Source organism: Clavelina lepadiformis, chromosome 3 (assembly GCF_947623445.1).
Source record: "Clavelina lepadiformis chromosome 3, kaClaLepa1.1, whole genome shotgun sequence".
NCBI classification, from domain to species: Eukaryota; Metazoa; Chordata; class Ascidiacea; order Aplousobranchia; family Clavelinidae; genus Clavelina; species Clavelina lepadiformis.
Window position 1 is genome coordinate 3,630,412 of NC_135242.1, and position 13,778 is coordinate 3,644,189.

The 13,778-nt window shown below is 34.8% G+C and overlaps 1 protein-coding gene across 1 annotated transcript; it reads left to right on the plus strand.

Moving 5' to 3' along the window:
- Positions 1–1,729: 1,729 nt before the first annotated feature.
- LOC143449987 (ATP-dependent RNA helicase DHX58-like) lies at positions 1,730–12,001 on the plus strand. Its single transcript, XM_076950354.1, has 21 exons — positions 1,730–1,987; positions 2,930–3,058; positions 3,143–3,329; positions 3,525–3,712; positions 3,914–3,963; positions 4,051–4,164; positions 4,363–4,450; positions 4,542–4,643; positions 4,919–5,081; positions 5,192–5,294; positions 5,424–5,573; positions 5,940–6,114; positions 6,360–6,455; positions 6,647–6,789; positions 7,007–7,139; positions 7,328–7,485; positions 7,708–7,789; positions 10,222–10,392; positions 10,647–10,804; positions 10,924–11,072; positions 11,278–12,001. Exons 1-21 carry the CDS (start codon positions 1,873–1,875, stop codon positions 11,609–11,611), a joined length of 2,988 nt encoding a protein of 995 aa, XP_076806469.1. The 5' UTR covers positions 1,730–1,872; the 3' UTR covers positions 11,612–12,001.
- The last annotated feature ends 1,777 nt before the right edge of the window (positions 12,002–13,778 follow it).

Sequence of the window (13,778 nt, forward strand, 5' to 3'; positions counted from 1 at the left end):
GTTGGCATAAAGCTTCTTACAAAATGAAGTGGGCCGACTATTTTTAATGAAAAGTTTAACGATAACATTCAAAGATAACAAACAAAATATTAATTATTAAGAAAACATATCCTGCAGGACAAATGATTTTCCAACAACCCTGACTTGAAACCCTGTTCATTATGTTCAATGTTGTCTGTTGGTCTGTAGCGGCCATTAAAGCATTATCATTTTGTCGCTAGTTGACGCTCTTAAACCACGTTGCGTTTTCTGTAAAAACTTAGCATTTTAACTGCTGCATATATACGTTTGCCATTCGTTTTAATCTACCATTCTAGTTTTGTACTCTTGTAAGCTTTGAGCTCTCGAAGCAATAGTCCCCAGTAAAGCACAGATGAGCTTATCTATTATTTATAGTAGGAACGAGGATACTAACAGCACTCTTCGGAGTCAGAAGTCAGATCTGCAGAATATACATCTCGAATTATAACAACCGAACAGCATAACCTCGCCATGGTATATTAAGCAATTCATACATTACAACCATTGCGTTTGACACGATTATGAAGTCCCCTTGGTATTAGCAATCATAAAAAAAGACTTAAAGTTTGAGAACGACGACCAAATTTGGCAAAGAACTTTACTCGAACCCATTCCTTTTTCGTCTCGGGAGCGACGCACTTTTTAAAATTTAAGAAAGGAATTATGAGCGCGTTCTATTTTGTGTGTTAACTGATCATTACTCTTTGTCGTAGAATAAACAAAGCTTTGAATGCAGCCTACACAGTAGCGCATAAAGTTTTAACTGGTTTGAAAGTAATTTCATGCAAACCGGAAAACAATTTGTTAAATGCAATTGCGATGTGTAGAGTTATGGTTACGTAATTATAAACGTAAGTAGCATTAAAACACTTTTGTACCGTTTTTTCATCAGCGTTCCTTTACCAATAAATGCCAACATCCGTAGAAGCGCTCGGTATATTTTTATCTATATCGCTTTATTCATAGCCTAACCAAGCCTTTATCCATTTTCCAAACAGGGAAGCCGTTTCTTTGTTTTTTTTTAAAGCTTTGTTGAGTCAAAAGTGTTGAATATTTTAATTTGCCTTTTGCAAAAGAAGCTCAAAAGGTCAAAGAGTTCGGGCACCGCTGTGTTAAAATGTTTTATTCTATGGCTTGGTAAAAACTAAAGTAATTAAAAATTAAGCGTTAAATTAAGGTAATAAATATTAAGGTAATAACTTTACCTTTTTAATGATATGATTTTAATGATTTTTATATGTTTGGGGTAATAACGACATTGTTTAAATATTCATACTTTGATTTGACCACAATTTAAAATTAATTTTATAAAACCGGAGTTTGTATTGCTCTCGGTAGGTTGCAAAGGAGATTCTTACTAACTAGTTGGCCTAACTACGATGGAAAAGGAACTGTTCTCTCAATGAAGGCATACTTAAATTGATTCGTTTGCTTGTGATACCGCCTTACCGATACTTTTGTTCTAGTAGAAAATCCAAAGCGCTACAGATTAAGTGAGTACGAGTTTATAACAAGTAAGAAATCATGATGCATGGAATATAGTTTGAAATATTTTACTTCATTTTTTCCAAACCTCTACTTTATGTAGGCCTACAGCCACAATGCTTATTGTAGAAAGTTCTCGCGACAAGCCGTAGTATTCATGTAGGGGAATTACCGTTAGTGAAACATTAGTTGTTAACCAGGGATTTACACATTTATGTGTTTACTGTTTGCACTTGTTGCCAACGAAATACCAACAATGAAAAAAGGGGCTCTTGTTTACCTTGTAATAAACCGAATAGGTCTAATTTTTAAGTTTCAAAGCAGAAAGCAAGCAAAACCGCAGCAGCTAAGACTGGGTTTTGAAGAATGGAAGGTGAAGTTAGGGAATTACAGGATTGCGTAATTAGCTACAGGGCATTATTTGACCACTTTCTTACTCCTTTGCCATTGCTGGAGTTTATGCCAACTTTAAGAGATGAAGGTAAACGTTTTGCTTGTATAGAAATATATAATTGTATAAGTACAAAATTGCAATAATGCTCAAAATATTTTGTCGATGCTTTCAGTAACTCTGCTTTGATAATGTTGCAACGTAGCAGTCAAAACGATTGCTTTATTTATGATGAATGCCCGTATTTAGTTGGAAATTTTAATTGTAACTGAAGTAAAACATTTACCCTACTTTGTTTTTTTTGCTATAAACGCTATGATATGATCGTATTTAAAAGGAACACAATCTCTGCCTCAACCTTCATTCACACCTTTCTTTTTTTACTCAGTTAACTCAGAATGTATTGTAATGTACTTGATTTGACCATGTACATATGTCAAGCTTTTATAGCTTTGACGGCCAAACCAGTTAAGCAACTGGAAAATTATCATGTGTTTGTCTGACCATATGCAAGTCATTCGTAGGAGAATAACTAATTAGCAATAATCATGCCTTGAGATGAGATTCATTAGCATTGAGGAAGAGCCATAAATGTTGATGTTACTGTAATGTAGCGCAGTACACATCCCAATTTGTTACAATGTAATCACAATAATTATACTTTAATCAGATTCAGGTTAACTTAAAAGTGGGTTAAACTTGGATTAAATTTATTATATTAGCTGTTGTAAAGCAAAGCACTCTTAGTTTAGATCATAATTAAAATAATCTGATCTTATGCATACCATCATGAAAATTATAACAATTCTCAAACCTTTTGATTTTTAATACTACTAGCTGAAAGGATAAAGTAAACTAAACGGCCATAAACGGAATGTAATGTTATTTGTTAAGCATTGTTTTGTTATTGTATTAATTGGTGATTTGTGCTGTACGATTGCAAAGAATTGCTCTTTGGGAAGGCCCAGTTTGGTGCAACAATATTTCTGATGTCGTTGTTATCACATATTTGTACTTTTACAAAATCTGTAGCTCGAAAACAAATCCAAGACCTTCATGATCGCCCTAGAAAGCAAGTCGATATATTTCTCAAAGAATTGTTGGAATGTGGTAAAAGCGGTATTTACCAGTCTTTCTTGGATGCTTTGAGCAAAAGTGAAGGTAAGTTAAGCTGGCTTGGGTAGAACAATCTTTTATGCTTATAACTAATTGCCCTTTTTATATGTAAATTAATACATTGTGCAGACCAACGTTGGATCCATGATTTTATGATTGGAAACCTGAATAATGAACTGACTGATAAGTTCATATATCACATTGAGAATGCCGAAACCTTTAAAAAGCTTTTTGACATTATTCAGCCTCAGTTAAATGTGATTGATGCACGAACTCTTGTCACTGTGCTGAGGCCATGGCTGTCTGAAGGAGAAAGGTAAGTCAAAAAATGTGCAACATGTCAATTATTTTTGAGTATATGAAAAGATTTAATTTTAAATTATGAAAGGCGTTGTGTTCGATAGATCTATTCTGCATGGTATGAAGATATATTTAAAGTTAATTATTCATTTTCAATTTTACTTTTATTAGTTAATAGTTTGTACATAACTGCAGCTGCTATTTTTTGCAGAGATGACCTAAATGAGAAATGTAATAGATCAGGAAGTACTTATGCATTAGCATGGATCATAGACTTTATTTTGAGAAAAAAGCCAACTTGGTTAAAAGAACTTTATAATCACGCAGAAGAAGGAAACTATAGCAATGAAGTGGCAGGAACATTAGCCAAGGCATTAGCACAGTACTTCATTTTCGATGGTAAGTAATTTTGTGTATAAAAGATGAAAACATCATCTACAAACAATGATCAGTTACATTTCTGACCACTGTCCATTACTAATTACTGGTATACTGTAACCTAAACAGTGGTAGAGAAAGTAGAGTACTGTGTAAGTAGAAAGTGGTAAATTCTAAATTCAGATTTATCATACATTACTAAGTTGTTGTGGTTTTTCTTAGAAAACAATGAAAATGTTGTTGGAAGAGAGGAATATATGGAATGCAGTTCGGTAGTTCAACATTTGATAATAATCATTATTCTTAATATACTGTTGAAAATCAATGAAAATTATTATCATTACCTTTGTTGATTTCAGCAACCATCTACAAGTACTGGGTGTTTTTATTTACATGGTACCATCGAAAAAAAAGAAAATGAAATGGAAAACTCACCTCTAAATGAACAACAAATGGAGGTTGGCAATGAAGAGGTAAATGAGAATGTTGATGAAGGATGTTGTTTCAAACAGTTGCTAATGTCTGCGTTTTAAATACTTTTGTATAACTTAAAAGTTTAGTTTTCATTGCTATGATGTTACTTTTGCACATGAGTTTTCTGCAAACATTGATAAATTAGATGGTGCCGCTATCTTTATAAATATAGAGACTTCGTTATTATTGTTTGATAGCAAAGTGCCCAAGAAGAAGATGATGATGAGGACCTTGATCACATGTCACTTAGTTCCGACGAATTTTTCGATGCTGAGAATGAAATAGGTATTGATAAAATTTGCAAACAACATAATGTTTTAAGTATGCTGTAGACAATGCAATTTGTCATTTTTGTATTTTTCATATCACGTCCCAGAACTATGTGACCCATACCAGTCGTATGAGCTTCGCGGGTATCAACACGAACTTGCTTATCTTGCAAGACAGGGTAAAAACGTCATCGTCTGCGCCCCTCCAGGTAAAGATAATGTGCTAGATGGTGTAATACTGGTATTTGAGAAGTTACACCTTGCTAAAACTAAATACGTTTGAGGAGATTTATTGTTTATCAAATTCGCATTAATTTAATTTTTGTGCACTGTCAGTTTAACACACAGCCAATACCGGTACAGCTTAAAATGATTCAATCCCCACAAAATTAAACGAAAAGCATTTAATGTTTGTTTTGTTTTTACTTTGTTTCTGTTAACATTTACTTAAGTTGTAAACATATACAAAATTTTGTGTTGTTAGGTGCTGGAAAAACCCTTGTGGCCGCAAACATAATTCAAAATTATTACGAAACCAGTTGCAGAGATGATGAAACAAAGCGCAATGTTCTATTTTTTACTCCTGGAATTGCTCTGGCACAGCAGCAACATGACAGATTTAAGGAGTATCTGCCGCCAAAATTCAAGTGCATAATATAAAATCAAATATAAATCTTACAATGCTATGTGAAGTGTATATTGAATCGTCTGTATTTTCAAGAAAAAATTGTCTGACATATTTGAAATTTTTTTTCAGGACAGATTATCGGTGCGGAAATGGTGACCGCGCATCTCTTTTGGCAGTGAAGGATTTAGATGTTGTGATTTTGACTCCGCAACTTTTAGTTAATGATCTCAATGTGAGTGATCATTAATGCAAACCTTATTTTCTGATGAAAGTGAAAAATAGTGTACCAAAATCATTCTACTTAAAGTATTGTAAAACATTTCACACTGTCATTTCACAACTTGAGATACCTGTTTTGCAGAGTAATAAAAACGATAAGTCGGCGGTTAAACTTGACGAATTTGGAATGTTGATATTTGACGAATGCCATCACTGCAAGGGAGGAGACCCTTACAATAACTTGATGAGGCAATACTTTAGACTGGAAAATGATTCAAAAAAGTTACCTCAGGTTCATGATTTACTATTTACTGCTACTTTTATTCATCTTCATTTTTTCTTACCAGTATACTCATCAAATACCTACTTGGGATGGTGAAGACCTGTAAAGGGACTGTAAAATACTTTCCTTGTTCTATATTATTTACTTGTTTTATATTCTATGTACAAAACATGTTCCTGCTTAAATATTCTAAGACAATATCTATTGCTAGCAGTCATTGAAATAGATTAGTATTGTGTGCATGAAAGGATTAAGATTTTGTGTCTTATTTTTTATAAATATTTTACATTGCGTGAATCAAAACGCTGTGCACTATTTGTAGCTGTTACTTGAAAACTTTCTTTCATCAGATCTGAATTTTTTTAAATAAAACAGGTTATTGGCCTGACTGCTACTCTTGGAATGGGGAAGGTAAAAACAAACAAAGATTCAGCCTTACAAGAAATGAAGCGGTTGTGTGCTAATCTCAATGCCATTGATGGTGTTGTGACTGTTTGTGACTCACAGAATAGGAAAGAAATGGAGAAGTACATTGCAAATCCAGATGAGAGTAAATGATCTTTCTTCCTTGTCCAAATTTTACTAATTACCTTTTTTTTAATGGCCGTAATATTTCACCGTATCATTATTATTTGTGGGTTTGAGGTTTGAAATAGCATAATCAGCAGAGCCAGAATTGATAAATAATGCCTACAGAGACGAACAACATATTTCTGCTGCCATGCTTTAATCCAATGTTTTAGTTGTTCTTATTTTGCTTCAATGTAAGTTTTAAAGTCAAATGTATATCTTTAGGCCATTTACTAATGGATATGGAAAGGAATGATCCATTTTTTGAAAAAGTTATTACTCTGATGACAAACATTGAACAAGTCCTTATCGATTTGAAAGGTTGGTTTGTTTTTATCAAAGAATTGGTGTAGGTTCAGAATCTTGGTCCTTAGAAAAGGCTACAAACTTGTGTTACCAACTTAAAAGCATACACTGTAGTACACCCAAAAATAGGTGCAAGTATTTTTAATACATTATCCAAGAGCAATGCAATATTTAAAAATTTGTGCAATGGATGTCATATTTTTTAGAAGAGTCAATATCAAGGGCTCCAGGCTTCAGACAAAATGATTTTGATCGGGATATGTTTAAGCAATGGTGTGTGAAAGCCAAGGAAGAAATCGCAGAATCGAACCATTCCCGTGATGCTTATACCTGTGTGGAATATCTAGAGGTAAATTATCGATGATGTTGTTTTAGTAGAATTTTATATTTTTATATTTTAATCATCGGTAACAATTTATTGTAAAAAATATTGCACCATGAGAGAAACTGCTTTCTGGCAAATTATATTCATGAAATTGAGATAATGATAGAAAATTGATCATGGGAATTTCTGAATGAATATGAGCTGCCGGTAGTTATTCAACAACCAAATGTTTCTTGCCAAGGTGTGCGGAGATGCATTGGATATCTACTACATATGCCGACCGGAAGCTGCTTTAAAAAAGTTACTAGATGAGACTTTAGATTCACAGAAACAAGAAACACGTACAGAAAAATTGCTGCATCAATATCACACAGGTTGTTGCTTACTGACGTTGTGTTAACTTAGTTTATCACTTGCAGGTATGATCCTACAATGAACAAGACATAATCTTAAGCGTTTATCACAGTGTTGTTTGGTGATAATCAAGTAATATATAGAGTTTTGCATGTCAAGGTTTTCACACTGCCTTGCATCTTTGTAACAACTTGTAGAGTTTTTATAGATGCCTTGAACACACTAAAAGAAGTTTGTGATGATCCCCGCTGTGTAAACCCAAATCTTGGTAAAATCAAGAAATGCATTTTGGAGAAATTTGAGACTGTTTCAGATTCGCGTATCATGCTGATGACGCAAATGAAGGTTTATGCCTACGCACTGAAAGTATGTAGGAAATATATCTTCGTGTTTACTCTATGCATATAACGTTTGATTTTTATCAATCTTTTATTTCATATAATTTATGATTCGTTTTTTACTGCATAGTCTCATATTTGTTCCAAAATGCCATGTATTAATATTCGTTCCCAATTGTACTCATACAAGCACTAAGCTTAATACCTATAACATTGTGACTCAGTAATACAATTTATAAAACACAATTAGGATTGGATGAACGATGATGAACAATTAAAAGTCTTGAAACCTGTGGTTTTCACTGGGACTCAAACTTCAGCGGGCGTGAAGGGTAAGTAAGACGATTAAAAGGTATAGTGTAAGCTCTCTAACGTAACTTCACTTAAACCAACAATTTGGATATCTCAAAATGCTTAACTTAACTGTTCCAGCAAATCCTGGGACATAACTAGCGCTCTTAATCTTAAAATTAGCGAAACAGTTATTTATTGTGACGTAGATGATTTGCTTCTTAATAGGTTTTTATAGGCAAAAATCGTCAAATTTTAATTTTTGTTCCACTTTTTAATTCCTCTTCCCCTAAAACATTCACAATGACTGTAGAGTATAATATTAAAGAACTTGAGTCAAGGATATCGGTACGCTGTAGTAAAAAGGTTATATAGAGAATGGAGATACACGCAAATATACAAACAAAAAATGTAACAAACAATTAAAGCAACTAGACAAACTGAGATGAACGAAGTTAGACAAGTATAAAATGAAACCAGAAAGTTTTTACTATTTTACGATATCTTTTCTCTCTCTCTTTTTTCCTTTGAAATCAATTGTATCTTCTCAGAAGGGTCGTGGGGTTAACAGTTCTAGGCACTTCCTTACCACTTTGCAATTTTTTGTCACGTCTTCCAGTTCAGGTGAAGAAATACCATGACCATGGCCAGGTCAGTGATGCAAATGTACTACCTGGATCTTAATTGATCTGATTGGCTTTTATCTGTTAGTCTGGCTAGCATGACTTGCTTTGGTAGTCTTTTCTAAATCAATTTGGTGAAGTTTCCATACCAACGTAGTAGGGACTTCTCAATTTGAAAAGGTAGGAGCTCAGCGTTGAAAAATTTTAGAATTTCAATAATACGAATTTGATTTAGTAGTATTAAGTTTCTCTGAGCAACAGCTGACTGATGGACTCACACATGACTGCACTTGCTTTTCCAATTTGTGTGTCCAATTCGATGTCTTGTCTTCCATCACTGGTGAATTGCACTCCATAGTCCATAGTACATTAACTTTTCCACTTGCTAGAGTTTTTCACTGCGCTATTGTTCTACTGTTGTTGTAACCAAGACACACATTTCACCAAGGCTTTGCTTGTTTATCCAGTTCAGGTAAACTATGAAGACGAAAGGTGACAGCACGCACCCTTTCCAAAGTTCAACATCCACAGTGAACATATTTCACTTAACTTTGTTTAAACGAGCACAAATTTCAAGACATTTGTACAGTTATATAATGGCTACTAGTAACCTGCCATCAGCACCGTACTTTTGCAGTACTCCTCAGAGCTTATTTCAAGGATTCAATCATCTGCTTTTTTCAAGATCTACGAAACAGTTGTAAACGTCTTCTGTATATTCCCAAGACTGTTTGAAAATTTTCTAGATAGTTAAATTTTCACTCATTGTGCTCCGAGCAGGAGGAAAACTACACTGTGTGTCCTCAAGCCGTGATTTAAATATTTCACAGCATTGCTTTTCAAGACATTTGACATACATCTTACCAGTAACACACCAATTTTTCGGTGTTTTACTGGAACTCTGCACCACTTGACACACACTGGTCTGCTGAGGATTTCTTTTCGGTCCATGACCTTGAGCATATCATATTGATTTTCATTACAACCATCAGCCTCACAAGCTTTTAGAGATCTTCAGCCTCGATCTTCTTTTAAAGATCTTGGATTACTATGGCCCCTGTGAGTTTAGTTTCTTCACTAACAGCATTGGCTGTGTCCTGGGGGGTAATTCGATGTTACTGCAACAGGGTTCAACAGGTGTTTAAAGTATTTTCTCCAACTTCCAAGAATGTCTTTCTCTGATGGGAACTTCAGTGCCTCGACAAACTTTTGAACTAAAGTGGAGGAAATTTGTATTCAAAGGATACCCATACCAAGACGGGTAAAATGTAAGAGTTTGTGCTAAAAACTGACAATTATAAACACGCACATACAGTGTGATTGATAAAGGACATTGATCATAGCATCGTTAATGTCCAGCTATGTTTTTCATTTAATACCTGGAGTCTGGCATTAGCTAGTTTACTTTAAGGTTATCATGAAGTACCGTAATCCTTCTGAAGTCCCCTCAATGGCCTAATTGCTTTTATCGTACTTAATCCAGCCTAAAGTGTTCTCACCATGCTATTTTTTGACACTGTTGCCTGTACCTCAATCTTTAAACTGTAGCCCTGCAACGACCTCAACTGGGACTTTAAAATGTTGTACTCCTGGATTCTCATGAAAGGTTTAAGGTGAAGTGGCATTAGATTATAAAATGCAGACTTTACGCTCAACGCTTCTAGCTTATAACAACCCTTGACAAAAGCGAATCATCGTGGTATTTACGTAACAGTAAATGAATAATTGACTAATTTTGACATAACAGGCACTAGTTCCTGGAGACCATAAAAACACTTTCAGTTAAACAAATTTTTGAGTTAATTATTTTCCACGATATAACTAAATATACATTTATCTTTCTTTTACAGGTCTATCACAGCAAGCACAGCGAAAAACAATAAAATCGTTTAAATCCGGACAACATAAGATCTTGATAAGCACTCCACATGCTGCAGGGGAAGGCATTGATGTTGCTGATTGCAATTTGGTGATAAATTACAACTTCTTGAGAAATGAAAGTTTAACATTGCAAATTAAAGGTAATCTTCAATATTATCTTCATATCAAAAATATGTTTTTGTCCAAGCATTATCTATAATGTTGTGATGTAAGCGTTGTAGTGATAAATAGCATTATATAAAATTTATATAAATAATATAAAAATTTTTGTCTGTTTTTTGATCCGGAAAAAATGAAAATCATGGTTAATTAGTTATAACTAGTTAATTAATTAGGTTAATTAGTTATAATTAGTTAATTAGTTAGGTTAATTAGTTATATTTCAATTGTACAGGTCGAGTACGAAAGCGTGGTGGCGAAATGGTCCACATTTCATCTGACAGAGTTGCACGAAGAGATCGGCTCAATGTTCATAGAACTCAACTGATGAATGAATGCACTGACAACTTGGTGGATTTCATCCAGAATAACCAAAACGTTTACAGGGAAGAGGTTTGTTTGATATTCGCATTCACAGGGCTTGAAAATTATTTCATAGATCCTAGATATAAGGTCTATAGAAAAATGTTTCATAAACACTGACACAATTTAAACTATGCTTTCATTTTTAGCTTAAAAATCTGAATACAATTGATATGAGAGAGGTTCAAAGCAAAGTTTTGAGAAAATTAGAAGAATCTCGAGTGAAACAAACAAATGATGAATTTCTGTTGTATTGTAAAAAGTGCAAAGTGTTGGTTTGTTCCTCTTTTGATTTTGTGTAAGTAACTTTTTGTATGGCATAAGATATTGCACTCTGTGTTGTGTCACACAAAAGTATGCTAAACAAAAACCGCGGACTTTCTTTGAAAGGGGTTGGAACTTTTATTCAAAATCTAAGGCAGAGTTTCCTTTCTTTCGAGTCTGCAGTATGTCTGCAAAATCATCTTACCTCTGTGATTTTTTATTTGCATTTTCATGGGCAGGGTTGTGGACAACCAGCAATACATCAATATCACCCCTGGATTTAAAGCGAAATACAAGATGATAGAGCATCCCAGAAAAGACAAACAGGATGGCATGAGCCAAGACTGGAAGAAAATAAGCAAAGTTATCTGCAAAAATTGCAATCTTGATTGGGGCATAGAAGCTCTATATAAGGGAGCAGTTGCCCTACCACTTATAAAAATTAAAGGATTTAGAATAACTAAAAAAGCCACTACACGCCACTATATTGTAAAACAATGGAAAAATGTACCCTTCAAGCCACAAGAAATAAGTCTTGATACCATACTGAAACGATTATGTGATGAAGATTGATTAATTTTTATCTTTGGTTGGCTTGATGGTGTAAAAGCTGTTGTACGTTAATCCCAGCAACACCACTTTGTCACCAAGATCAGTAAATTTACTTGATTCTGTGGAAGTAATTTGCATAATGTTATCATAAGGAGGCTGTTTCAGCGCTCGCCACAAGGCGAACAAATGCCCTTACGAGACGGTTCTCCACTAAGTTTTTTATTTTGACACATGTTGTTGCTTCCAGCAAAAATTGATTGGATTTTTTCAAGTTTGCCGCAATTGTGGGCGGGGATAGCTCAATAGCATATTATATAGCTAATTCTGCCTTCGTTATAACCTTTCGCCTGTGTTAACTATATTATTTGTGCATAGTTTATTATCACTTAATACAACATGTGTCGAAACACAGTCGACAATTTGAAATCAAATTTTCATTCTATTTCTGTTGTAAAAATCTGCATAGTTTGAGTTGTGCATCAAAGGCATAACTTTTTAAATGACCTGGTTCCTATTGTTAGTATCAGAATGCTTGTCTTTAGGCTGAGAAAAGTATTTTTTGTCTCAAACTCCGCATTGATTCATCAACGCTCGACCCCAATTACCGAGCTTCTCTGTGTGCAGTTTTTGTTGTATATACAGTGGGACCTCGTTAATCCGTACCCCGATGAACCGGAATCCCCGCTATCCGACACAAAACTGCTGGGAACGGATTTCTTCCTATGCATTTTACCCCTTTAATCCGGAAGCCCCGCTGTCCGACTCCGACACAAAAGTTTTGGAACAAATGTGCTAAATCAATAGCAATAAAATCCGATAAACCGGATTATTAACAGTTAAGCGAAAATGATTCACGATTGTCCTAATGCAGTATGTTAGTTTGTTGACGAAACAATAGCCGATTATTATCTACGCATAATTACGTTGCGTTGCATAATGACGTTGTAGCAGCAGTGACGGTCCTATTCGTTGTGTCAAGCCACTTTGTCAGTTACAGCTGAGTAAGCCGCACAGCTTTTTAGTCATACTATGAAATACTGTACAGTATTTTAGAAACGAAAAAATAAATTGTTCATCAACACTAACAAACAACGCTTCCGCGGTCGCAAAAAAATACGTACATTACATAGGTTGAGTGCGGCAATCTATTGAAGACATACTACTGCAACTCAATCGTGCTATCAGCTTTTGATATCGCATTGCGCAAAAATTGGAAACAGGCCTAAGAAAGTTCTAGACTGCTGGTCCCGCCGGAATGCTTCGCCATGCAAGAGCGGTTGTCAAACCGATTTGCGGCCGCATGTTCGTTACTTCTGGCTTAGAGCATTCGTCTTTAATACGGTGGTTCTGGGGTTCGACACTGGGTCGGATCATACACAAAATATAATTTTATTTTAGTTGCTGTCCAGCCAGAAACTCGGTACTTAGAATTGGAGTAAGGTGCATACTGCGTTTTGAACACGGTGCTGCATTTGCAAGATTCATTGATTTTTTTGCTTTCCAATAATCCGGATACCCCGCTAAACCGGCATTTTTTGACGAAACGAAGTGGTCCGGATTAACGAGGTCTCACTGTATCCACTTTTATTCACTACAAACACTGAATGGAGTTAAGTGTTATAAACGCCTTGTTCAAGCGCAATTCATTTTATATTAAATTTAGCTGTCAAAGTCTGCTTTAAATTTGATTAAAACGATTTAACACTAGAAAGACCGCGAATTTTCTCTACTTAAAAAGATCGCTACGGACGATTTTGACCACGTATCTGTTTGCGGCTATTAAACGACTTTTAAAAGCAGAAATGTACCAACTTATCGGTTGCAATTAGTTTCACAATATTTCTGAAGCTTTGTTTAATGAAGGCTTCAAACGTTTGAACAAAACAAAAGGAAGTGAAACAGTAATCTGCAATCTCGCTCGCATTGTTTTGATAACATCTGGTTACCTGGCTCAGGGAAAGACAATAGGTAAAGCATGCAGCGGTCAATTTTGATCAATCGCTGGTTTTTTTAGGTAGGCCTATATTGCTTCAATGACCTCGTTCTAGAAATTGAGTCCCATTAATTTATTTGTTTCCTGTCACCACTAGCAAAGTTAGCAAACTTACAGGGTGATCAAGGTCCAATTTTAACAGACAAGGCTGTAAAAAAGAAAAGAAAATTGTAAAGAGGTCAAAAATTACCACTG